The sequence below is a fragment of the Typopeltis vanoorti genome, chromosome 3, assembly GCF_054136105.1.
Source record: "Typopeltis vanoorti isolate ZY-2024b chromosome 3, IOZ_Tvanoo_1.0, whole genome shotgun sequence".
Taxonomy (NCBI): Eukaryota; Metazoa; Arthropoda; class Arachnida; order Uropygi; family Thelyphonidae; genus Typopeltis; species Typopeltis vanoorti.
Genome location: NC_143551.1, coordinates 67,534,478 through 67,561,168, shown reverse-complemented (window position 1 = coordinate 67,561,168; position 26,691 = coordinate 67,534,478). Strand labels below are relative to the sequence as shown.

General features: G+C 37.1%; 1 protein-coding gene across 1 annotated transcript in view; it reads right to left on the bottom strand.

Moving 5' to 3' along the window:
• The window catches only part of Dd (CTD nuclear envelope phosphatase 1-like protein dullard), a 174,040-nt gene extending 156,301 nt beyond the window's left edge, over window positions 1-17,739 (bottom strand). Inside the window, exon 1 of the mRNA XM_090415688.1 lies at window positions 17,511-17,739. Coding sequence (XP_090271814.1) covers window positions 17,511-17,636 — 126 coding nt within the window. The 5' untranslated portion in view covers window positions 17,637-17,739. The remainder of the gene's footprint in view (window positions 1-17,510) is intronic.
• Between the last annotated feature and the right edge of the window lie 8,952 nt (window positions 17,740-26,691).

Here is a 26,691-nt window from a genome sequence, read left to right as displayed (position 1 = left end):
TTAATGCAAAGCACACAAACACCCTTTCAGATGTGTATAATGTTTGGCATTATGGGATACTAAGGCAATTGATGTGAAGTCATTAGCCTCTATTATGCCATTAGTAGTCACCAAGGAGACCAGTATGCATAGGAAATGTACACGACCCATGATTCACAGACACTTGCATATCCACTTAGCCAACATCCATGGGTCTCAACTCCAACCTTAATAGTGTCCACTACTATCTGCAGTGTATCTTCAGGACTGGGACACTAACACCTTTGCTACGAGTTGCCCCAGTCCTGAAGATACTTCAGGAGCAAATTTTGTTTGCTTACAGTTGGATAAAGGATTAAACTAAATATATAATTTATAGTCTAACCAAAGTAATCCTCCCTTGCATGAAAACATACATTCCCCACACTTCTCTGAACTGCCGTCCCCTATCTAAACCCTAGTTCTCCAAAAGATGTGCAAAGGCTATACAAATGGAAGATCAGGCATACCACAACTGGCTCAAATCAAGCACCCACATCCCCTTTCAATGCCTATACTGAGGCCCAAAACAGATGCAAAAAAATTAATTATCAATGCTTCCAAAACAGAATTTGAATAGGCAAAAAAGCAGGAAACTTGCAGGCTGTCCAAAAGGCAGTCATGCCTCTTGGTCTCTTGCCAAAGCAATTGGTCGCAACTTTTGCCGTACACTACTCCCACCCCCATCATACCCAGATGGTTCAATTGCAACATCACCAACAGAAAAAGCTAACCTGGCTTCACACTTTGCCTCCAATGCATGCATAACTGACAATGGCAAATGCCCCCAGTCATTCCAACTGCCCAACATACAATGCCCCCTGTATCTTTTGGTCAGAAATAGATCATAAACCTGTTGTCTAAATTAGACACAATAAAGGCTCCTGGCCATGATGATATTCTTCCAAATGTCCTGAACATCTGTGCAGCAGAACTGACTCCTATTCTATGCTGTCTGTACATACTCTCTCTTACTTCACTGGTATATATCCCAAAGCCTAAAAATTGGCATATATTCAACCCTTCCTAAAAAGGGTGACAAATCGCCCATCTAACTACTGCCCTATCTCACTCACCTCAGTCCTGTCTAATTCTCAACTCCTACTCTACCTTGAAGGTACCCAGCTATCAAGCGACCACCGGTATGGATTCCGTCGATGCCAATCAACAGGTGATCTGCTCTCATATATCGCCTATCTCTAGACGAATGCCATGAAGAAATTTGACGAATCCCAAGTGGTTGCACTTGATATCTCTAAAGCCTTTGACTGGGTCTGGTATAAAGGCTTACTAAGCAAACCTCCATCATTTGGACTGTCTCAGGACTTCTGCAGATGGATTGCAAGCTTTCTGTCTGGATGTATACTATGTGATGGTAGACAGTTCCCTATCGTCTCACCATCCAACTAATGCTGGGGTCCCAGAAGGTTCAGTTCTCTCTTCCTTCTGCATATCAATGACCTACTTCAGTTGACCTCCAACCCAATACACAGTTTTGCAGATGACAGCACATTGCACTCCTCCCTCTCATTTAATAAACCTTACCCTGCACAACTCACTTCAACCCACAGAACATCAACCACAACTTCCCTTAATTCTGACCTCCAAGCCAATGAGGCTCAGATAACTTCTTCAATGCTAGTAAAACCCAGTTCTGTCTTATTTCCCACAAAAAAAAGAACCATTTTCCCCCTGTATTATTTTTGATAAACTCAAATTCCCAGACAAGATGAGATTTCTCTTCTCAGAATTACCTTGACATCAAGCCTCTCCTGACATAAACACATCACAACCATTGCATCCTCAGCTTCCAAAAAACTAGGATTTCTCTTTGCTCAAGACGTTTCTTCACCTCTAAACAGCTGTTAATCTTATACAAATCACAAATCCACCCAGCTATCAAATACTGTTCTCACATTTGGAGTGGAGCTCCTAAAAGCTCAATACAGAGGAGAGCAATTAGAATGATAAATGACCCATCTCTTACCAACTCACTCCCCTCACTTTCACATAGACATTTAGCCTCTGCAATTTGTATATTCTATATATATTTCCATGGAAAATGTTCATCTGAAATGGCATCAATAATTCCCCCACTCTGTATTAAGTCCACCACTGGAACACATACAGCTGCCACCAAACATCCTTTCACAGTACACCTTGAAACCCACAGAACAAATTTCTTTTTCCTCCTCCTTCATCCCTGCTACTCCTGTACTGTGGAACAGTCTCCACCCCCCCCCCCCCCGATGTATTTCCCAAGGAATACAATATACAGGCTTTTAAATCGAATGTCAACAAGTTTCTCCTTTCCCAACCCACTACCCATATACACGGTACTAAAGTACTATAGGTTGATCAGCCAACCTCTCGTATATGAGCACAACATAAAATAAATATATATATATATATATATATATATATATATCGTTTAACCTTTATATCAATGACATTGTCAGTGGATTGCAAAGGGATATTCAGTTGTTTGCGGAGATGATGCGAAGCTGGAAAGGATTATTAGTAATAGTGCAGATGCGACAGCCCTGCAAGAGGATTTGAATAAGCTAGATAGATGAGCAAATGAATGGGGGTATCGGTTTAATGCAGCAAAATTAAAGGTCTTGAGGTTTGTGAAACATCGATGGGACACTGCATACTCTATGGGAGGAGTTATACTGGAGGAAGTAGGGGAGACAAGAGATCTGGGGTTGATAATTGATAGAAACCTGAAATTTAGGGGACATATTGCAAAGATGGTGAAGGTAACACAGAGGATTGCTGCAATAATGAGAAGGACGCTGACCTGCAGAGATAAAACAGTTATCATTCCGTTATATAAGACCCTGATCAGACCACACTTAGACTATTGTTCTCAGATTTAGTCCCCAGGATTTGAAGGGGGATAAATTAATTGTGGAAAGGGTACAAAGGCAGATAACAAAGATGGTTTCAGGACTGTACAATGATAGTTATGCGGATCGGCTGAGGGAATGTGGACTGCAGAGTTTGGTGGATAGAAGAAGGAGAGGTGATATGATTGAGACTTTTAAACTGTTGAGATGTGGTTACAGGATTGACACTGGGGAATTCTTTCGCTTGGTTGAACAGTGGGAAGGAGTGATGACAAGAGGCCATGCCTGGAAGTTACGAAAGAAATCTGTGAGCAAGAGGGTGAGGAGTGGTTTCTTTGCATGGAGGGTAGTTGAACCATGGAATGCATCTGATGGAGTGGTGAGAGCAAAAACGGTCAATGAGTTTAAGGAGTAGTATAATAGACTGTGTTTCTTAGGGGGGACCTCCCCTCGATGAGTCTTGATACACTTTGTGTTTCTTAGGAAGGACCTCCCACGATGAGTCTTTTGACTCCATGGAGGCCTGAATAATAACACACACACACACAAGTAGCTCAGTCATGAAGATATTTCATATGCAAACATTGTTTGCTTACACTTGGAGAAGAAAGGATACCAAGAATATAATTTCTTGGCATCTTTAATTTATAATATAACCAAGTGAAAAAACTTGCAACAGTTAATTTTAAGTTTTGGTAAAACAGGAAAGTTAAGTGAGATTGTATCTAGATTGGTAGCTGAAGATGCAATCTCAATTTGAACAATTACAAAATAGTTCTTTTATACACAAATCAATTTCAAAATAGAGTTATGTGTTACCAAAGAACCAGTAAGATATTTTCAAGTTAATTTTTAACTTCTATGAACATAAAAATGAAAGCAAATATCAAAAATTAAGAATTAATAGGATCTGATCAAAATAGTTTTATTTTGGATGAATGAACCAGTATTGGAAATAAAAGTTATTTCAGTGTTGTTGTTCATTCAGATTATGCAAAAATTTTTAACTTAAGATTAGTTTGTATACCCAGAAAAATGTATAAAATATTATGGAATGCAAGAATTTGAAAATAATTTTGGAAAATGGGTTACCCAGAAAGCTGCTATAATGTGAAAAACTCACAAGTAGAATAAGGACGTGATGGTTCCACTGTACTAATAAAATCTCATTTGGATTTCTCTGCAGAGATCTAGTCACCTGGCTATATAAGCAATAAGGGACATTGTAGAGCATGCAGATGCAAATAACTAAGACTGTTTAAGGACTTTGGAATGTTGAGTATGAGGAAAGATAAAGAGGTGATGTGATTGCACCATATAAGTTGGTGAGAGGAGTCTAGATACAAGGGAATTATTGCATCGGATAATGGATGCTGGAAGATCAAGAGATCATCCCTGGAAACTGTACAAAAGTCATGAGAGTAAGGAAGTGAATGGATAAATTAAATATGGAAGCAGAAAAGAAAATAAGCAAAGTTGGTAAGGTGTGGAACCAGCTGAATAAATTTATGTGGAATAGGGGATAAATTAAACAAGTAAATTAAACTGTAAATCAAGAAAATGTGATCAAGAAACTGGAGACAATTCTGAAGAAAATTAAGGGAGTGAATAGATGGCATCAATGGCAGAATCACATTAAAAATGAATATATTAGAAAGGAACTTGACATTGTTAGCATTAATGCTGAACAGAGCTAATATATGGGTGATATAGTGCCTTAAACAGAATGGGAAAGGAAAGGTTAGCAGAACATGTTTGATGCCAAGATGGCAAGAAAAATACCATGAGGAAACATCAAGATCTAGGTAGAATGACACAGTCAGAGGTGTTCTAGAAAACAGAAATATAAGATTTGACAATAGTGGAATACTAACAAGTAATAGACTAATTTAGAGGAAAACTTGACATGAGATCAGTAATAACATAAACTTAAATAATATGATAATGAGTTATGATTTAAAGGAGTGAGGCACCAAACTGTCTGCCAGAAGTTAGCACAAAGTCTTCCTCAATGCATCCAAATGGGAACAACACATTAATTTTACTCAATAAAGATGTGTGTGTTTATATGCATATATATATATAAATGCAACCTATGACATTAGACAGAAGCCTGTATCACAGTATGAATATCTAGCTCTTAATTCATTTTCTGTGCATTCAATTATAGTAAACAATCTCACTAACAGACCACTCTTCATAAGAAAAATCTTGTTCTCATTACAAAGTGATTGTGAATGGAGATGAAAGTAGTGTGAGAGATGAGAGTTAGGATAGTGAGTCTGTTGCTGCAGTATGACAGAAGAGTTTAGGAGGAGGGCCATAATCGCAAATGACTTTATGCGCATGTTATGCAGACGGTGTGGTGTGGAGTTTGTGGACAAAAGGATTTGTACAAGATGGATGGCTTGCATTTGAATGGATTTGGTGTGCGAAGACTGGAAAAAGTGTTGCTGAATGAAGTGAAAGTGGATGTGCAAAATCAGGGAAACTAGAACAATTGAGGAGGGTGGGGGGAAGTGGATATGCAGACATCAGTGAGGCAGTTGAGTGTAAGAATGTATATAATGTGCCCGAGCCAGTACGAAGGACAAGAAATCAGAATGGGATAGTTAGTATAAGGCATCAAGATAGGGATGGAACAAATGGACCTCTGCACTTCATGTATACTAATGCCAGGAGTATTAAGAACAAGAAGGAAGAATTTTTGGCCTTGGTCAGCTCTTCCTGGCCACAGGTTATTGGCATTAGTGAAACATGGCTGACAGAAGATGATATAGTTAGTGGGATAGAATGTGTAGGGTATAGTGTGTTCAAGAGGGACAGAGAGAATAAAATGGGGGGAAGAGTGTTATTGATGATAGCTGATGAACTGCAGCCAAGGAGAATAGAAGTTGTATTACAGGATAGTGAAAAGAGCTCATTTGAGGCTATTTGGCATAAGATTGAGACTAACAGAACAAAATATACAGTTGGGTGCTGCTAAAGACCAGGTGATGGAATAGATGGTGGAGATAGTATGCATAAACAAATTGATGAAATGAGTGGAAGGAGGGTAATTATTATGGGGGATTTCAACTATGGTAACATTGATTGGAAGGAGGACAGGACACATGTGAAGAAGGAACTGGATTTCATTCAGTTATTAAGGGATAACTATCTGAGATAGCATGTAATGGAAAATACTAGAGGTTCGAGAGTGCTTGACTAGCATCTGAGAATTTGACTGTAATGAATATGACCATGTTGCCACCTATTGGTGAGAGTGCTCATAAGGAGGTGGCTAATTGTGTGAAATTTTCGATTAAAACAGGTTACATGTGGAATTACCGTGCTGCCAAGTATGACAAGCTTAGGAGATTGCTTGGTTCAGTGCCATGGCATGTAAAACTGCAAGGGCTGGATGTTGATAATGCATGGAAGTGGTCAAGGAGCATTTGCAGGCGGTTATAGCTGACTGTATAGCTAGAGTCCAAATAATAAATCAAGTAGGGGTTAAATGGATGAATAACACCATTAAGCTTGAGTTGCAAAAAAAGAAACAACTGTGGAGGGAATTTAAGGAGAAAGGTGACCTGCAGGCACACGAACGGTATAAAGCACAGGCCAGAAGGGTAACGAGTGTGGTAAGAAAAGCAAAAGCAGATTATGAAAGGAAATTAGCCATGCAAGCTAAAGAGAATCCCAAACAGTTCTTTCAATATGCTGCAAGTGAAAGAAAAACTGTACACGGCAGAATGATTTTAAGGAATGCCGATGGTAGGGAGGTCACTGAATCAGTCGATATAGTGGAATTACTGAGTGAGCACTTTGCAAGAGTATATTATTCAGGTGGTGACATTGAAGGAATGAGGGCACCATTAGTTTATATGGGAATTGTGGTGAATGAAGTGGAGGTGAATAGTCTATTACAGAACATTAATGTGAATACATCTGTGGGATTGGATGGTATACCAGCACGGGTCTTACGTGAAGCAGCTAAAGAATTGTCAGTGCTCTTGACCATATTGTTTAATCTGAATCTCGGGTCTGGTTTAGTCCCGAAGGGGTGGAAAGAGGGGAAAATAGTTCCACTGCATAAAGGAGGATCCAAGACTACTGTTGCAAATTACCGACCAATCAGCATATCAGGAGTCGTTGTCAAGTTCTTGGAGAAAGTAGTCAAGGAAAAAATACAGGAATAAATTGATGAAAATGAGATACTGTACGGAGGGACAGCATGGTTTTGTGAAGGGTAGATCATGCCTCAGTAACTTGCTCAGGTTTAATAACACAGTGAAGGCTGAACTGGATAATAGTAATGGGTTTACAGTGATACTGCTGGACCTGGCTAAGCCCTTTGACAGGATACCACATGAAATTCTAATCCGTAAACTGCAACATATGGGAATGGATATAGGGTTGGTGAGATGGATAGGAGGGTGGTTGATGGAGAGATATCAGAGAATAGTTTACCCAGGAGTAGAGTCCAAAAGATGGCCTGTGACTAGTGGTGTGACGCAGGGTTCTGTTCTTGGACCACTGCTGTTTAATTTGTTCGTTAACGATATAGGGAAGGATCTGAGAGGAACGGTTCATTTGTTCGCTGATGATGCAAAGTTGGGTAGGGCAATAGTGAATGCAGAAGATGTCAAAATTTTGCAGGATGATTTGGATAGATTAGAGGTCTGGATTAAGGAGAATGGATGTCAATTTAATGTGGCAAAATGTAAGGTTATGCATTTTGGGGTGAAAAGATTAGCAGCAGTATATCACATTGGTGGAACTGCACTCCAGGAGATTGATGAGGCCAGGGACTTGGGAGTGTTGGTGGATAGGGAGTTGAAGTTTAGGGGGGGCACATTGCAAAAGTGGCTAAATCAGCTCATCAAATCACTTGGATGCTGAAGAATACTTGGACGAGAGAGACAAGCAAGTTATTGTTCCTCTGTATCGAGCCTTGATAAGACCCCATCTCGACTACTGTGCCCAGATTTGGTCACCTAGGTTTCTTTTTGATGGGGGAGGAGGTTGAGAGGATCCAGAGGCGAGTGACCAAGATGATAGCAGGTCTGTGGAATGAACCTTATGAGAACAGGTTGAAGATTTGTAGGTTGCAAAAATTGGTTGATAGGTGGAAAAGGGGAGATATGATTGAGACATTCAAATCACTGAAGGGTTTCTATAGGATTAATTCAGAGGATATTTTTGAGAACAGGACTGGTGGTGGGAGGACTAGGGGACATCCATGGAAGCTGGGCAAGAGTGTGGTTAGTAAGGGTGTTAGAGCTAGGTTTTTTACTTTTAGAGTGGTGAATGAGTGGAATAAGCTGCCAGAGTCTGTTGTGGGTGCTATGACAGTGAATGAGTTCAAGGCAAAGTATGATAGATACTGTGTGAATGCCGAATAGTTGTGATGGCCATGATGTTTAGGGCCTTCCTCGACTTGGGAGTGTTGGTGGATAGGGAGTTGAAGTTTAGGGGGGGGCATATTGCAAAAGTGGCTAAATCAGCTCATCAAATCACTTGGATGCTGAAGAATACTTGGACGAGCAGAGACAAGCAAGTTATTGTTCCTCTGTATCGAGCCTTGATAAGACCCCATCTCGACTACTGTGCCCAGATTTGGTCACCTAGGTTTCTTTTTGATGGGGTAGGAGGTTGAGAGGATCCAGAGGCGAGTGACCAAGATGATAGCAGGTCTGTGGAATGAACCTTATGAGAACAGGTTGAAGATTTGTAGGTTGCAAAAATTGGTTGATAGGTGGAAAAGGGGAGATATGATTGAGACATTCAAATCACTGAAGGGTTTCTATAGGATTAATTCAGAGGATATTTTTGAGAACAGGACTGGTGGTGGGAGGACTAGGGGACATCCATGGAAGCTGGGCAAGAGTGTGGTTAGTAAGGGTGTTAGAGCTAGGTTTTTTACTTTTAGAGTGGTGAATGAGTGGAATAAGCTGCCAGAGTCTGTTGTGGGTGCTATGACAGTGAATGAGTTCAAGGCAAAGTATGATAGATACTGTGTGAATGTCGAATAGTTGTGATGGACATGATGTTTAGGGCCTTCCTCGATGAGTCTAAGGACCCCTTGGAGTCGCCCATAATAATAATAATAAAAAGTTGAACATGGAAATTGAAGAATTAAGCATGAAATCTGGAAAAAGGCACTCTGTAGACAAAACACAAGACAAATGTTGATAATTATTCAGTTGCATGAAGTCACTTTCCTGGCCTGCTCTTCATACTCTTCATGCAACTGATAATTATTCAGTTGCATGAAGAGTATGAAGAGAAGGCCCGGAAAGTGACTCAAAGATACAAAAGTGCAGTATGAGCAGAAATTAACGAATCAGGCCCAGAAAAATCTTAATGAATTCTTTCAATATGTAGCAAGTAGAAAAAATAATGACTATGGAAAGATGTCACTTAAATGATGATGGTAGAGTGGTAACTAATGTACAGGGCATAGTTGAAATATTCAATGAGCAGTTTATCAGGATATTTCATCTTGTGAAGGTGACATCATGTGAAACTGGAGTATAGAGAGCATGGTGGCAGAGGAGAGATTGATGGTAAGTGAGATGATGTATGAGGAATTAAGTAAACAGATGTTACTAAGACTTGACAATATATCACTGCGTGTTTGGAAGGCATGCTCTAAGGTAGGGTTTCCAAAAACTACGTTCTGCAGAACACCAGTGTTCCATGAAAAATTATCAAAATTAATATGAGCCTGGAATGGTTTTAAATGCTGTGACAAGTTCAAACATGTTTGAAAATCAGGTGCTCCTCACTTTGCGTGTGGATTGTACTATTAAGGCCAGCGTGTGCTGGCCTTGACTCAGCCGCCTGCGGTTGTCGACAACTCTGAATGCGAGTGAAATATGGAGGTATCTATTCTAAGAAACATACAGTCATAAGTAAGGTCAATACGATGCAGCTCGGCACGACTGTAGTGTGCGCTGTCGCATTTGTGCGATGCGATACAGCCTGCTTTGGCAATAATGTCTGCTTAGCTTTACATTAAATACGAGACCGAGATACTCGCCTCTAACCAAGGTGTGCCAGAAGTTCATAAGAATTAGAAATCAGAACTGAGTTGATAATAGCAGTATTCTATGATGTTCAGGATGGATTTGTTAGGAGAAGGTCATGTTTTACAATCTGCTTATGTGCTAATACAAGGTGATGAATTTGCTGGATAAGGGAAATGCATATATAGTAGTATACTTAGATTTTTCAAAGGCACTTTATAGGATAGGATTGCATAAGAGATTAGCAAGATGGATAGGTATCTGGCTGTCAGACAGGTATCAGAAGGTTTTATATTGGAGAGTGATATCCCAAAAGAGGAAGGTCAGCTGTGTGCTGCAAGAGTCTGTTTTGGGCCCATTATTGTTTAACTTGCATGTTAATGATATTGAGACTGGTTTAACAAGAGACAAGGGTTGTTTGCTGATGGTACAAAGTTAGAACTGTGAGGAGAGAGCAGACAGCCTTGTAGGAGGATCGCATTAGACTGTGTGAGCAGAGATGTCAGTTTAATGTTGCAAAGTGTAAGTTCTTGAAAACTGGTAAGCAAGGTTGGGATGCAGAGTATGCAATTAATAGAGAAATTTTAAAGGAAATAGGAGAGATGAGAGATCCAGGAGTCATAGCAGACAGAGATTTGAAGTTCAGTGGTGAAGCTGCTGAAATTATAAGAACATCAATCAGAACAGATTATGGCAATGATGAAGAGAACCCCTGACATGCAGAAACAAAGAGAGTATGGTTCCCTTGTAAATGGCCTTGATTATGCAGCATATGGACTACTGTGCATAGATTCGGTCACCTGGTTTTCAAGGGAAGAAGGATATATCAGAGGGTCTAGAGAAGGTTCACTAAGTCCATTTCAGGTCTATCGAACATGTGGGATATATTGGAAAGAATAATCATAACTTCCAATTATAGCATTCCACAGTTGTCCTCTTAAAAACAATGTTTTTTTTTAATACTCTATACATTTGTCTTTTAAGATTTAATTTTCAATGGCTCATCGATAATAAACATCAATTGTCAGCCTGGTTGACCAGTGGTCAGTGTATCTGCTCTCCAGCCAAAAGGATGCAGGTTCAAATCCCGTGTGGGCATGGATGTTTGTGATTGTGAAAATGCTAGTGGTGGTGAGCAGTAGATGCCATTGGTGTAATGATGAGGTTCATTACACCAATGTAGTTGGTGGATTCAGTGATGGAGGCAGAGAGTTGGAGAGTAGGTGCCCTCCTTCGATGAGTCTTTGGACTCTCAGAGGTGTCACATAATAATATTACTGTATTACAACTTGCATTTGAAAACTTTATCGAATATCATTTTGCTCATATCTCAGTTGTGATATATGTTAGTTTAATGCTGTGACTCATTTTTTTTAAATCACTTGCATAATCCATTTAATCACTGTTGCAGTTTTATAAAAGCATTCCAAAATTAAGATAGTCATTTCCCAGAACACAGCTCCTCTGATCTTATGCCTGTAATATACTACAAAGCCGAGTGTCCTTATCTGCTACCATATGTAAATCAGAATGAAATCTGGTGATATGGTAAGCCATTCTTAATTTTATAATTCTTTTATATATCATATCACTGACATTATCTGATTCCTAGTGATCATTTGGTTTCTTCTAGATAGGTCTTGCTATATTTTTCTCTAATGGTATAGCATATTCAGAGAAAAAAAAAAAAAAACAGTAAAGCCAGTCCACTGGCGGTACAAAGACATTTTACAATTTAGCTCTTTAGAATTTCTGTGATCATTTTTCAACATTCATTAAACAGGATGCTATAATGGAGTCTCTGAAAAATAGTTTCCATTGGTTTTGTCTCTCTATAATTGTTTGGAATTACAGCCAAAGCAACTTAGACTATGAGCCCTGTGTTATTTTTGTTAATTGTGTTTTTCTGGCCAGTTTGCCTGATGGTAAACTAGAGTTCATGTCTTAAACAGGATTCGAACCTAGGTCTTTCCAACCAAAGAGCATAATCAATAATAAACGAGTATGTCCCCTTGCAACATTATCTATAGTTCTGTTGATCACATGATAACTGCTTTTTTTTTTGGTACAGGATGATGGTCTAACTTTACATGGAAGCATTATCCACAAGCTTCTGAAGAAAAAAAAAAGTCCCAAAAGTCTCAGATACTCTGCTTAGACTATTATTCCAGAGATCACAGGATAAGGTATAAGATCCTCTGTATTTTGCAATCCACAAGCTCTCAACAAGATTGAGAGCTTGTGGATTGCAGAGATTGGTTGATAGGCGAAGAAGAGGGGATATGATAGAAACATTTAAATTACTGAAAGGTTTTTATAGGATTGATGCAGGGGAAATGTTTCAGCTGTGTGATATTGATGGAAGAACAAGAAGTCATCCCTGGAAATTAAAGAAGAGTGTGGTTAACAAAGGTGTCAGAACAAGGTTTTTTGCCTGGAGGGTGGTGAATAAGTGGAATTCGTTGCCTGACTTAGTTGTGAGCTCTTCGTCTGTAAATGAATTCAAGAAGAGGTATGACAGATATTGTTTTGCTAGTTTGGGTCTCCCACGATGAGTCTACTGACTCCATGGAGACACCCGTAATAATAATAATAATATTGATAAACAAGAAGCAAAACAGACATACATGTTACTGAAGTGTGACATAAGATTACTTACACAGGTACTAAATATAACACTTCCAATTCTAAATTAAGATTAAATATGTATATCAGAATTAATTCTCATATTTTTCACATTTCCACTGGCATGAATATAACTGTATTGGTAGGAGTAGCTAACTTCTTTTAGTATGGTCACATTCTTTTTGACTGCATCTTGAATTTACACACACGTGTAAGTTCAAGATACTATTCTTATATATATTAGATATACAGAATCTCTCTCTCTTAAACGATTATGAGAGCTGTGTGTAAGAGAGATGCATGTTCAAGATACTATTCTTATAAATATACAGAATTTCATATAGATACTATTCCTATATATTAGATATACAGAATTTCTCTCTCTTAAACAATTAAAATCTGTAATTTTACTGTGGGTCAAGGGAGTGTGAGGAATATGGAGAATACTATACAAATGTAAAATCTATATTATAATTGTATCCAGTGTGGGTTAAGGTTTCTGTAGTATATTTTGCTTGATTATATTGCATTTCATAGATACTTTACTGGGCACTAACAATTTCTGGATATTTTTACTACTTCATCTTCTGCCTTAGGTCTTAAAACTGCTGCAACAATGTTTATTGCAATCCATACTTTCCATCATTTTTGTGGTCTTCAAACTTATCCTCTAATACTTGGTTTCTATTTTTCTATTAATTTAATTATTCTTTCTTTTTGCATTCTGTTGCATGCTTTTGCCATTCCTTTTCTCTGTTTGCAAGGCACACTTTTTATGTATTTCTTTTTCTGATCATATCAAATTTTGTTTTTCCCCACAATTTTTCTAAGCATTTACATTTCTGTTGTAGTAGTGTTTAACCATTAGATCTTAACTGTTTCAGGTCTTCTTTCACATGCATAAGTTAAAACTGGTCTTATACCTTTATGTACAGTTGTTTTCAATATATAGATTTTTATTTTTCTATACTGTTCTGTTAAAACACATTCAAAAATATCATTTGCTTTAAACACTTGCTGTTTTACTTCATCTGTTATTCCACCTGAATTCCTATGTATTTAAAATTCATCACTTGTTCAAGTATTTTTCTGTTTATTTCTAGTTTACACCTGATTACACCTACTGATCACAAGTGTTTTGGTTTTTTTCTATTGATATTGCCATATTATATTTTTGACAAATTTGATGGAAATTAAATAATTCTCTTTGTAAGTTACCTGCTACCATTACTGCATTGCCTGCACAGCAGATTGCATTTATTATATCATCATCAACAATTTAACAATTTTTATTTCATTTAATCTCTAATATTTTATTTCTGTTATTATTTCATCCATTAAAATACTGAACAGTAAAAGACTAATGAATCACATTGTCCTTTGTTCATGTCAATTTCTTTTGATTCATTATAACAATATCTTATATTACATTTATTATTTGTATTTGTTTTTCAGAAAATGAATTTTTCATAGTTCCATTTGAAATGTTATTTCTCTTCATTCATATTTTAATAATTTTATGTATTTTGTCTACTCCAGCTGTTTTTGTATTTCTAATTTTCTTAAAATGTTTTTTTTATTTGTTATGATGCTATTTCTTCATCATCTTTCAATAATCTTTCAGTCAAAAGGCCTAAGTTCGATCCTCGTCATGATGGGAGGAATCTTTAAATGGACTTTTTCAATTGAAGGTGAGTTAGCCGATCTCATATGGAGGTAGCAGGGTTTTTTCCTCCCGGAAACTAGGATTTTTCATCCCACACACAGACAAATCTTACAGACAAAAAATACTGGCTGTGGTTGTGGGCAGTAGATGGCGTTAATGTTGATGTTCTGTGTAGTAGTGGAGGGAGAGTTGTACAGTAGGTGTCCTCCCGCGATGAGTCTTTGGACTCCTTGGAGGTGTCACGAATAATAATAATATTACTTTTGATTAATCTTCATACAATCTAATAAAGTGTTCTTCCTAATCAATTAAGGGTATATTCATATATTTGCATAATTCACTTCTTCGGTTTCTGATTAATTTCAATATTTGTCTGTATGCCATAAAAGTCACCCTCAAGCTGTTTTGAATTTCTAGAATTCTCATTTTAGTTCCCAGATTTTGCTATTAGTTTCATTTCTTAAGTCTCAAACATCCATGTTATACTTTTTTATATTAGATTTATTGCCTACATATATGCTGAAAAGCTTTTATATATAATTTTTTATTTTGTACCAAAAATTTGGCTTCTGCTGAGTACTAAAGAGTTCATCTCTTCCCTTTATTTCCAACTGTTCTCTCTTTTTTTTTCTCTCTCTCTTTCCCTTCTACATTATTTTTACAGATTTCCCAGCTTTGATTCACTTCTGCATTTTCATTAAAACTGTTTTTGTTAAACTGATTTTCTATTCTATTCACAGCAAGCTAAATGTGGTCTCAAAATGACTGTCTCTCTCAGATCTTACATAAATTATCAGCCAAACTATTCTACCTTAAACTTTTTATCATTAGTCTTATTAAACTGTGTTTTACTTTTTTGATTTTTTTTCCCAGTAATCTTAACTTTCCAATAAGCAACACATGGCCAGTTCTCATATCGGCTGATGTTAGAACTGATATCAATGACTTCTGGGAGGGTGGATAGCTATTAAAAATTATTATCATTATTATGTGACACCTCCAGGGAGTACAAAGACTCGTCGAGAGAGAGTGTGCCAACAGCATCAAATGATTGAACCTCTTCCAACTACTAACCAAGCTCAAACTTGCTTAACTTTTTTGCGTGAGCCATTAGTAGCAGAGGCTCTACCAATTGATCAACCTTTGCTGGCATGACAGTCTCATTTTGAATATTGTACATAATACTTTATTATTATACAAACAATGAAGTGTGCAGTCATGGTTGAAGAAGAGGAAAAAAGTAGTAATATCATTTTACTGTTTAATATCAAAATAGTAAAACAGCAAAAAAAAAAGTTTGAACTCTTCATGCAAACTAATTAAGAAGGGGGGGGGACTGCTCAAGTATTTAAGGAATCAGACAGTCTGCTCTCTGGAGCTGCCACTGGTCAAATCAGTGAAGCTACAGCAAACCAATTCACTAAGATGTAATCTTCAGATTACATACACACAGCTTAATCTTCTTAATCTTATTCTGTAACTAACTGATGGTGAATGTTATTAGTATAAACCATGGTAAGACACAGCACTATTAGACTGTTGCAATTGCAAAAAAACAATTCCAATTGTAACTGAAAAGGAACTAATATCCTAACAACCTTCTAGGGACCACATAAAAACAAAGATAATTCAGTGAAGTCAAGCTAAATGTGGTCTCGGAATGACTGTCTCTCAGATCTTATGTAAATTAACAGTCAGACTTACTGAAGTTAGAGGAGTGTTTCATTGCTGATAATGATTCTAAAAATAGTCTTTCATACCTATCAACTTCTATGCAGATCAGCTGTCTTCTTCCATTTAATTCTGTGTAACATAATATCCACAGCACGGTTTGCAATCCTGACTTGGCATACAGCTGATCTCAAATATAGTTACGTTCAAGTTGGATATTAAGATCTATGGTCCTGTCAAAAGTAGGCCAAGTTGCAGGCAGAAAGATCTTTATACATTCAAGGATGTGCAAGAGGATCAAGTTTATCCTTCAGAGAACAGATAAAGGTTTTCTAGCCAGATGTGTGGCTTAAAAATGGAATGAAGATTATATTTATGAAAACTTGAGTTATCTTTTCATATGCTTCCCAGGATATAGGAGATGAAAACACAATCTTCTGAGTGCTGCTATATGTCTTACCACATTTATAATTTATGCTTTAAATATGCCACTTTGATATCCACTCAAATACTGCTAACCCAATAAATTATTTATTTTGTTCTTCTGATGTTATACCTTAGTTACACTACTGTCCTTACTTTGTATAAAACATTAACAATAATTGATCAATTTTGGGTATGATGTTTGATTTGGTTTCTAGATAATCTAACTAATCCTCAGTCTTCCCAGAATAATAGTGTATAACAAGTTTACAACCATTCATTGGCAGGATTATCATACTTTTTTTTTTCAATCGTTTTAAATCATTTATTCCTTAACATTATTTAATTTAAATTATCAGAAAATATTACATAATGAAGATTTAATGGCATTATTATGTGTGAGGCATACTATATAAATAATATCATCCCATTCTTTATTTAATGCAACCAAACACTGAATTAATTCATCAGACAATGTTTAGACTGAATGATATCAATAATGATAATTAAGACAACCTTTATCAACTAAGTTTGCCTGATAATGTTTTTAATCTTTGCTCATGTTGTGGAAAACAATCCTTAAAACAGTCAAATCCAATGATTCTAATCACTTTTCAGCAGAACAGCTCTCCAACATTAGAATAACACATGCTCCAGCTTTCTTGCCAGTTAAAATGTCAATATTACATAAAATATATTTAAGGTAACACAACACATACTTCTTTCGTTCTTTTTTTTTTTTTTTTCCTCCAAAGAAATAGCTATTTTAAAACAATGAAACTGAAGGAAAAACTTCCATTTCCCTAGTTACATCTGAGGAAAGTGTCCTCATCGCTTACTTTCACTTATTCCAGAGCAATCTGTTTATAGAAAAAGAAGTGTTTCAAGATGATAATAAAGGAAAATCACAAATATGATTTTCTGAATTTCTTAAATTCTGATTTGTTCTTATTTGACTTCATTCTTATATTGTTCCAAGACTGTCAAAAAAAAAATTAAAAAACACTAAACAAACAAAATTATTTGACGCTAACCTGCAGCGTGACAGTGTTTATAGTGTTTAGAATATGCACATTATAAACTTAATAAAGAGCGCTATTTTTCAAGGTGCATTTCTACTAAAGAATTCCTGATTCGCTCCTTGTTTGTTTCTCCAAAACAGCAGTTTATAGAGCATCTGTATTTCATTCACGACATTTATAAAAGACCGGAATATATATTAAAAAGATATAATCTTACCGTTCTCACTTGCTTTCGAAGGACATAACAAACACAGTTCCATATTTTTGATGCTAGTAAAAGAAAGGTGCGAAGACCCATTTGAAGCTGTTTTAACATTTTAAATAACACAAACGGAGACTTCATAAAAGATATCAAATCGCAAAGTTACAACTACACATGCATACTACATATACAGCATATAAACCACGCTCTTTGCCACAGAAATCATACATATAAACAGTACGATTTACAGCCGGATTCTTCAACGCTGTCTATGTAATCCAATAGCAGTTTCGCCACCTAGCAGTATAGTAGTTGTAAGAGTTCATATATTTATTATCAACAGTAGCATGATATTGAATTGAATTATCAACAAAGAAAAACCATAATTTAAAAAAGTTTAAAAGGAATTATGTGAAATGAGAAGCCATATAAAAATATTTCGGCTTTATTTGATAAACTTCCTACGAAATTAAAATTATACCTAAATAATAAAAAAAACCATTGCAAACAAAACAAATCTGAAGCAACAATCCGTAAGCCAGTCAGGAAATACAGTAAAAACAGTTATTGTTATTTGTCACCTCCAGGGACTCCGAAGATTCATCGAGGGAGGGGGTCTACACTTCTACCACTCACAATCCTCCAACTAACCGCAATTATACCAACGCCGACCACCACTACCGGTATTTCCACAGACAATCACAAACATCCATACCCACGTCAGGATTCGTGACCCGCAGCCTTTTGAATGAAGAGCAAACACGCTAACCACTCGGCCAGCCAGGGTGGTTATGACCCATGTCTTCAGTTACTTTTTAAAGTTAACACATGCATGATGTAAAAATGGAATCTAAAAACAAGCACGCAGAAATTAACAGAGAATATGCAACTTTACCCCAACCAATCTTATTTTTCTAATATTCCAGTTGGTTAATAAAATGATTAAAGTTTGAGGTGTAGATGGTTTATTTAGATACAATCATAAATTACCTAAAATCATAAGTATATAAATCACAACAAAATGGGTGCGTGCTATTAAAACTACATAAACATGCAGGTGCAAGAAATTCAATATTGAAAACCACATTGATATTCCAACTGACAATCTTACAGAACAGTCTCGCCTACTCCCTATATGCAATAAATGGCATTAGCGGATTTATTTTATTTATTAACCGTGTCTCTCCCATTTACAAACTACATAGCAGAACTAAGTAGTTTATAAATGGGAGACAGTATTAAATCTATTTATCAGCATCTAAGTTTTCCTAAGAAAGTGGCATATGAAATTGTCGCAAAAGGCAGGCCAACCGTATGATGCAGTTTTGTGAAATACTCAAGTTACTATAATTTTTGCAACTTCTTGTAACGTTCAATACTTTTCTACTTTCTTCATTTCTAATAATATACAATGCCAACTTAAAAAGCAAAGATAGTTTATAAAATTCTTTTTTTTTTCAGCCTTCAACAGTTATCTTGTTATTTTCTGAGCTATAAAAAATCGAGCCAAAATATTTTTCAAAGCTATACCGATGAACAGCGAATCTTAATGATCGACAGGACTGATTGTTTTGAACTGCAGCTGAAGTAACTAGAGCTATGGTGCCAGTGCATGACGTCTGTTAATTGTGTGTTCTTCTGGACGACTTGCTCGTTTTGCGTAATGAAACAAACGAGTTAATGGGAGGATAAACTCCTTCCCCTTCAATGTTACCCCATCTCATATTTCAGCTGAAAAGTCTTCATAATCGGAGATCGAAACTAAGGATGGTTGCTTGATAAACTGGTCAGCTCTCTACATAGAATATTTATACACCCTCTATCCAAAAAGAAACCAAACTTTTCGAAAATAGAAGAAACTAGTGGCGCCACCTGCTGTATCTTTTTGTTGTCGAAAGCGGCAACCTTCCTTAGTGTTGTGTCAACTGTTTATGACATTTGTCTCATTAGAAGCCAAGTTACAGTGCCAACAGTGAGTGTGTTTTGACGAACAGTCGGTTGTCACGATATTCAGGACAAACGCAACGAATTGTCGCTATCAATCGCTTCAAAACCTCGAGATAAAACTCACCACTGACGGTTTGGCCAGGCGGAACGAATTCTTTTTGGATAATGCCCTTGGAATCGTAGAAACAAATCAGCATTGTCTTTACTTTTGACTTCTCCAAGCGACTTTTTTTTATGTTCCTCTTCTGGTGGTCTCCACTCAGCACTCTGGCGTTTTGTTTCGGGCTCATACTCAAAACACCACGTTTCGTCACCAGTAACGATTGTTTCAAGAAAGTTTGAGTTCTAACGAGCGGTTTTAATGAGGTCATTGCAGTCTACAATTTGATACATTTTTTGATCGTCGGTCAACTTGTGGGGAACAAATCGTGAATTCAATTTACGAAGGCACAAACTCTCGGTCTAAATGTTGTGCACAGTTGGTTTTGGATTTTCCAATTCATCTTCAATCAATCTCATGGACCACTTCTGGTTTTCTTTGATGAAATCACACATTTTTTTGGAAGTTAACTTCGCTCAGTCCAGTTTTTGGAAGGCCCAACTTTTCGTCGCCCTCAAGCGTCTCGCGACCACTTTGAAATCGCTTAAACCACTCGTAAACTTGAGTACAGGATAGGCATTCATCACCGTATGCTTTTTGAAGCATTTGATGCGTTTCGGTAAACCTGTTACCAAGTTTAACACAAACGTCAATCGCAGCTCTCTCTTTGAAACTCATTTTCCTACCGTTCGTCAAAACACACTGTCACTCTTTGCACTATAACTCGACTTCTAAAGAAGCAAATGTCATAAACAGCTGAAACAATACTAATGAAGATTGCCGCTTTCGACGACAAAAAGATACAACAGGTGGCGCTACTAGTTTCGATTTTCGAAAAGCTCGGTTTCTTTTTGGACAGAGGGTGTAATATAAAAAACAAAATGCTGGATCTATAAAAAAGTATCTGCTGTACAAAAATTCTGAAAACGCCTTTTTATCGCAATCTGCTCTCCATCCTTCAAACTTTGCTGAGAGCGGGTCCAAGTTATCAATGAATGAAGGCTTTGACAGGAAATAGAGTAGCCACCTCATGGTCTTAAATCCTAATACTTGTATTATTGTCTGTAATAGTGTGAGTGCATAATAGCGGTTGATTGACTAAAATAAGGGCCAAAAGGCTTCATTTCTGCGATGGAAAATTATGTAAGTAACGTGAATATTAGATCCAGCATTATTTTAAACTATAATGTAGAAACTATGAATGTGAGTGTATTCCTTTCAACTTATTTTTAAGAAACTTTCATAGTTTTTCTACATTCGCCTTTATTTTTTCGGGAGAAAAAAAAACGCTTGTCCATGCCAGTGATCGACTAATCCTTCTTTCGACTGGTTCCCAAGTTAGCTGATCTCTGGCACGGGCAAGCGGTTTTTTTTCTCCCAGAAACTCTAGTTTTTCGTCCCGTAAACTCAAGAAAATCGACCGTAGAACCCAGACTATTTCAGACATTAAAATATATTGTGTTAAGGTTAGGGACCGCGAGATGGCGGCACACTGTGAAGCACTTCACTGCGTGCCGTTTAACAAGTGGTAGCCTTTGGCCAGTTATCTCTGATTGGCTACCAGTGGAGATTGAACTGCCCACCCAGTCTCCAAAAGTTAGATACGGCTAAAACGGCCTCACTTACTCCCTATACGGAATAAAAAGAGGCGCAAGTTGGTTTTGATTACATTCACTTTTAACATAAAGCTAGATCTATGGCTGATTGATTTTTCAGATACATATTTTGAAATTAGAGTTCCAGAGAAATGTGTCAGATCAAAGATTGACTAATTTGGGAACTGGCAGCGAAAAAAAAGAAAAGAAAAGTTAGAAATGGTTCCTCTAGTCAGTGATTAGAAATGGGCCTTAATGGCTTTTTTCAGGTAGCTAACTGCTACAAATGCATATGCAATTTCAACAGAGCTATAAATAATAAACAATATTATAAATAAATAATAACTGTAAATAATATTAACAACCCAAAATAGTAAATTCACTAAGCATTTATGTGACTTTTACATAAAAATTATATTTAAAAATACTGAAGAAATGAACTTGATAACGCTCTGAAATGGTGAAAAATGACCATGTTCTGTGTAAACTGCTGGTCAATTGCTGGAACACAGCTGACAGCAGACTTAGTCATTTGTTTTCTACATGAAGCTACAAATGTAGAGATGCCATTTTATGTTATAGTTGGTTTTTTAATTGATTAAAACAAAAATCAGAATTCCTATTGTTGGAATATTTTAACAAAGAGATGCAGTTATAGAGTAGTTTTTGTATAAGAAATATGAAGACAGGATATTAGACTTTTTGGTTGTCGAATGGCAATATGAAAATGAGTAATTGAACATTTCTCAAGTGCCACTCCATTCAGGTTCTGTAAACGTTTCGAGCACAGGAATAACCGATATGCACAGCTGAAAAAAAAGGAAAGAAAAAAGTGGAGCACTGAAAGTGACCGATTCATTCAATATTTTGAGTGTCAAATATTCATATACCCTACTTCACTAATGGGGTAATGATGCAGCAGATGTATCGCCCCTTCCTGCTAAGTATGACCTGTTTCTAAAAAAAAAAGATTCTCTGGGGAGTACTGTGGCCAAAAAGGCACAACTTGAATAGATGGAGGAAATGCCAACTGCACTCATAGATAGTAGAGAGCATTCATCACTCAGTGAAATACAGTGGAATTCAACACACTGAAATATCCACGATCTATCTCATTGGTGGCTTGAAGTGGTGTTACACGACGGTTCTCAGAGCAGGGTTTTTAATTTCCTCTCCCCTATGTTCTTTCACACTGTAGGTGACAGCTTGAAGAACATGTCACGTGCTGTGGGGAGCCTAAATCCTTCCCATTCATAATCTAAACCTTTCTCACAGAACCTCAACTTAGCCCTCCAAACTCATATACAGCTCAATTTTTCAAGCTCCTCATAGAACGATTCTTCTGATACAAAGATAGAATATGAGCATTTTCAAATCTAACAGATCAAAGCATGACAAATACTGAATTTCCTCGTTTTCCATTTGTTTAACAGAAAATTCCCTTTCTCCATTCAATACCATTTATTTTCTGTCTCTATTGCTGTCCAAATTATGATAGTCATTCTCTTTTTTCTTTAATAATTTGTCTTTGAAGGTTGATTTTCTGCAGTTCAAGTACTCACCAGGTGAAATCATCTTACTTGGTTTTTCAATCTTCACAACTAAAACTTGGTCCCTTTCTCCACTTTCACTGATAAAGCTGATAGAAGTGCCCAAAAAAGGCCTGTGTAGCTCAGTGAAAGTGGCACTTGCATCCTCTGCGCTATGCTGCACGAAGATAGACTTAAGTTCAAGTCTAGTCGTCGAATAGATGAACTTTTTTTTCTAAGCTTTTCTTCAACCAGTTCCCAAGTTAGTCGATCTCTTACATGGGCAAGTGGGTTTTTTCTCCCGGAGAGTTTTTCATCCCATCAAGTCAAGAAAATCGACTAAAACCAAATTATTTCAGACATTAACATATCCTGTTGCAGTTAGGTACCAAGAGAGGGCAGCACTTCTTTGCCGGTCTCTTCATCAGTAGCTACCTATAATTAGTGACAGACATGGGCCAATTATCTCTGATTATCTACTGGTGTAGATTGAACTGACCACTCAGTCTCCAAAAACTAAATAGTGTTTAAAGGCCTCGCCTACTCCCTATAAGGGAATAAAATGCATTAACTTATTATTACTATTATTTATTATTAGATATTTTCTGTGGCAGCGATTTTTCATAAATTGTCCATCTTCCCACACAATCTTTCCCCATCATCGCTAATATCTCTTAATCAGCAATCGTTCAAAGAAGCGTCATGTGAATGTCAATGCTTTTCTTAATAACTGATCACAACCTCATAAAAATTTTCTTTCTACTGAATATTTCCTCCATTCAGTCATTTTCAGCATTGTTTCCTTGTAGAACAATAATGGTTCTAAATGTGATGAGCTACATGATTTCTGTTCCTCCTTTACTTGGTGTGATTTTTGTTTTCCTCTTCTAATCTAAATATACAATGAAATAGCTGAAGCACTAAGCGCCTGTGAAGTTCAGTGGATGTGGAGTTTGCACGCCATGCCACTTGAATGTACAAAGGAAGACTTGGTTTCAAATGTAATCGAAATTTTTCTAAGCCTTTTATTTTCAGACCAGTTCCCGAGTTAGTCCATCTCTGGCACAGTCAAGTGTGTTTTTCTTCCAGAAACTCTAGTTTTTCGTCCCGTAAACTCAAGAAAATAGACCATACAAGCCACATTATTTCAGACATTAAACATATTGTGTTAGGGTTAGAGACCACGAGATGGCGGCACTTGTTGAATTGTCTCTTCGCTGCGTGCCGCTTAATTAGTGATAGCCTAGGGCAAGCTATATCTGATTGGGTACCTATGGAGATTGAACTTCGCACTCAATCTCCAAAAAGTTAGATAAGACATAAACGACCTCGCCTACTCCTATTACGGGAATAAAAGGCATTAGCTGATTTATTTATTTAAAAAAGGCGAAACAGTTCTTAATGAAATAAAAACCGTTATTTTCATTCTACTCAAAATTCTAGATTAGTCCAAACCTTGGTGTTTTGACAATTGCTTCAAGGCAGTCCAACAAAAACATTCTCCATATTATAAGCAACTCGAAGCCAAACCTCCTTCTTTGAATTCAGCCCATATTACAAAATCCAGTAGCTGTAACAAAACAATCAGCAAATCTAAATTATACTTTGAACGGGACAAATGTTAGAAACTTACTTCTTGCCAAATGGCAGTTTAATCTATGAATCTATTTGTAACTATGCTTCCAACTCTCTCTCTCTCTCTCTCTCTCTCTCTCTTGCATCCAGAAGTATTATCGTAATATTTCTCAAAAACAAGACGTGTTCTTCACTTTTCCAAGAATATGCATTGCATGAATCCTCTCGTCTTGCATCGAAACGATATCAGGAAAATCTTGAATAGCTTAGAACAGTGGTTCTTAACCGATGTTCCCCCGGAACACTGGTTCCGCGAAAGGTGAATAGGTGTTCCACGAGAAGTTCTGGAATTTGTCATTTTTAAATTAATTTGTCAGCACAAATTAATTTAATAATGGTTTAATTGATACTTAATTAATTATTAATTAATAATTTATCATCAATTATCTATTAATAATAAAAATCAGCTAAATTACCAATTAATTATTAATTTATACATTACAAAATAACCAAGGTGTTCCATGAAATTTTCAGGATTTGTGAAGTGTTCCGTAGTCGAAAAAAGTTTGAGAAACACTGGCTTAGAAAGAAACAAAACTATATCTCCTTCTCCTGGACATGTCTCCCAGTAGTGTGTAAAACTTAACCTGAACAGTTAACATACATCTTATATCGTTTCTACATCCAGAGTCTGTCCTAAGACATAGAAAGAAGCCTGTGTCCAGACTATTATTAATGGAAAGGGAGTCAAAATTAGCCAAAAAACTGTTGTCACATTGCTCTCATCAAAATAAATCTCCAAAAACAATGGAAAAGATAATTAACAGACAATTACTTCTTCATTATCCAAAAACTATTATCCATTATCCTAAATCCAATCGTCATCATTAAATTATGACAATCTAGCCAAAGGCATAAAAATTAAATTATGACGATCAGTATGAAATCTTTCTCTTTAACTGAACTGTGGATTTCCAACCAATCTTACCCATTTCTGGAAACAAGCTGTGGTAATGTGTGAAACTCACGTGGTTGTTCTTGCAATTTCTAGGATATTTCATCCAGTGTGGCATAAAGGCACACTACCAAACTATCATCTTAATGATATAATGATGAATCTCTATGTGTCATAGTGAATAACTTTCTTCTTCGGATTTCCTAATGAACGTCAGTACCCGGGACAACTGCAGATCACAGCAGAAGGTAGCCGGCAAGATGGCAGTTCTTTTGAATTAATGTGGTGTGAAATTGAGGCCAACGGGGCAAAATATTAAATTGGTTGCTGCAATAGGCCAGGGGTGCGAGGGATGACGTGGAAGACATGCATCAGCAGATGGTGCAATGAGTGAAAGTCAAGTAATAATTATGGGGAGCTTAAACTTCAAAGACATAGACTGGAAGTAGACAAGATCATATAACAGGAAGGAAATGGAATTTTTATACCTACTGAGAGATTATTTCCGGAAGCAGAATGAAATGGAGGGGACTCAGGTTATGAGAGTGTTGGATCTTTTTAAAGAATTGGAAGATCTGTCCATAACTAACATTGCCTCCAACTGGGGAAGGTGAACATGTGGTCTTGACTTGAGAGGTAGCAAAACGTGGAAATTCAGTTAAGAAGGGGACATATCTGGCGGAACGAGGCAGGTGATTGCAACACTTAGCAGGCATCTTGAAGCAATACCATGGCTTTAAGATTTCCAAGGGAAGGATGTTCGCAGTGTATGGGTTGTAGTTAAGGGGTATCTAGTCCGCGCGGTTAAGCTAGTGGTTTTGCACTTCGCAACCATATGCCTGGAGGAGTGTCCTAGGTTCGATTCCCGTCGACGACGCGAGGAGCTTAAAGATCTCCCTCAGTCATAATCAAGTTAGCCCATCTTGGGCGTGAACAGCAGGGTTTTTTTCTGCCAGTTTATCTGGAGTTTTTCATCCTGCAAGCAGGCAAACCTGTCCCGTAAACACACACACGGATTACAGTCAGGAATATTGACCCAGCCATAGGCCTGATTCATCAGCTATGCCGATTCCTGAACCCAGATAAAATTTGGGGGGGGGAACTAGATGGTGCCGTACATCCCCGTAAAAGGGGATTCACGGTCATTGCACCATCACTCGGAATTTAAGGGGGTATCTGAAGGAAGCAATATTACATTGCATACCTAAATAAATTCCATGTGTATAATGTATATAAATTCCATTTCCTTCTCGAGTAGGAGATAAATGGATGAATAGTATCATTAAGCATGAATGCAGAAAGAGAAATTTTGAATTTCTCTGAGATATGTGAAGGGAACCAATAAGCAGTACAAGAATCAGGCTAGAACAGTGAGCAGCATGATAAAGATGCCAAAATAAGACTATGAGAAGAAATTAGCCAAGCAGGCGAAAAGAAATTCCAAAGAGTTTTTCCGTTGTGTAACGAGCAAAAGAAAAATGACTATAGAAGGCTA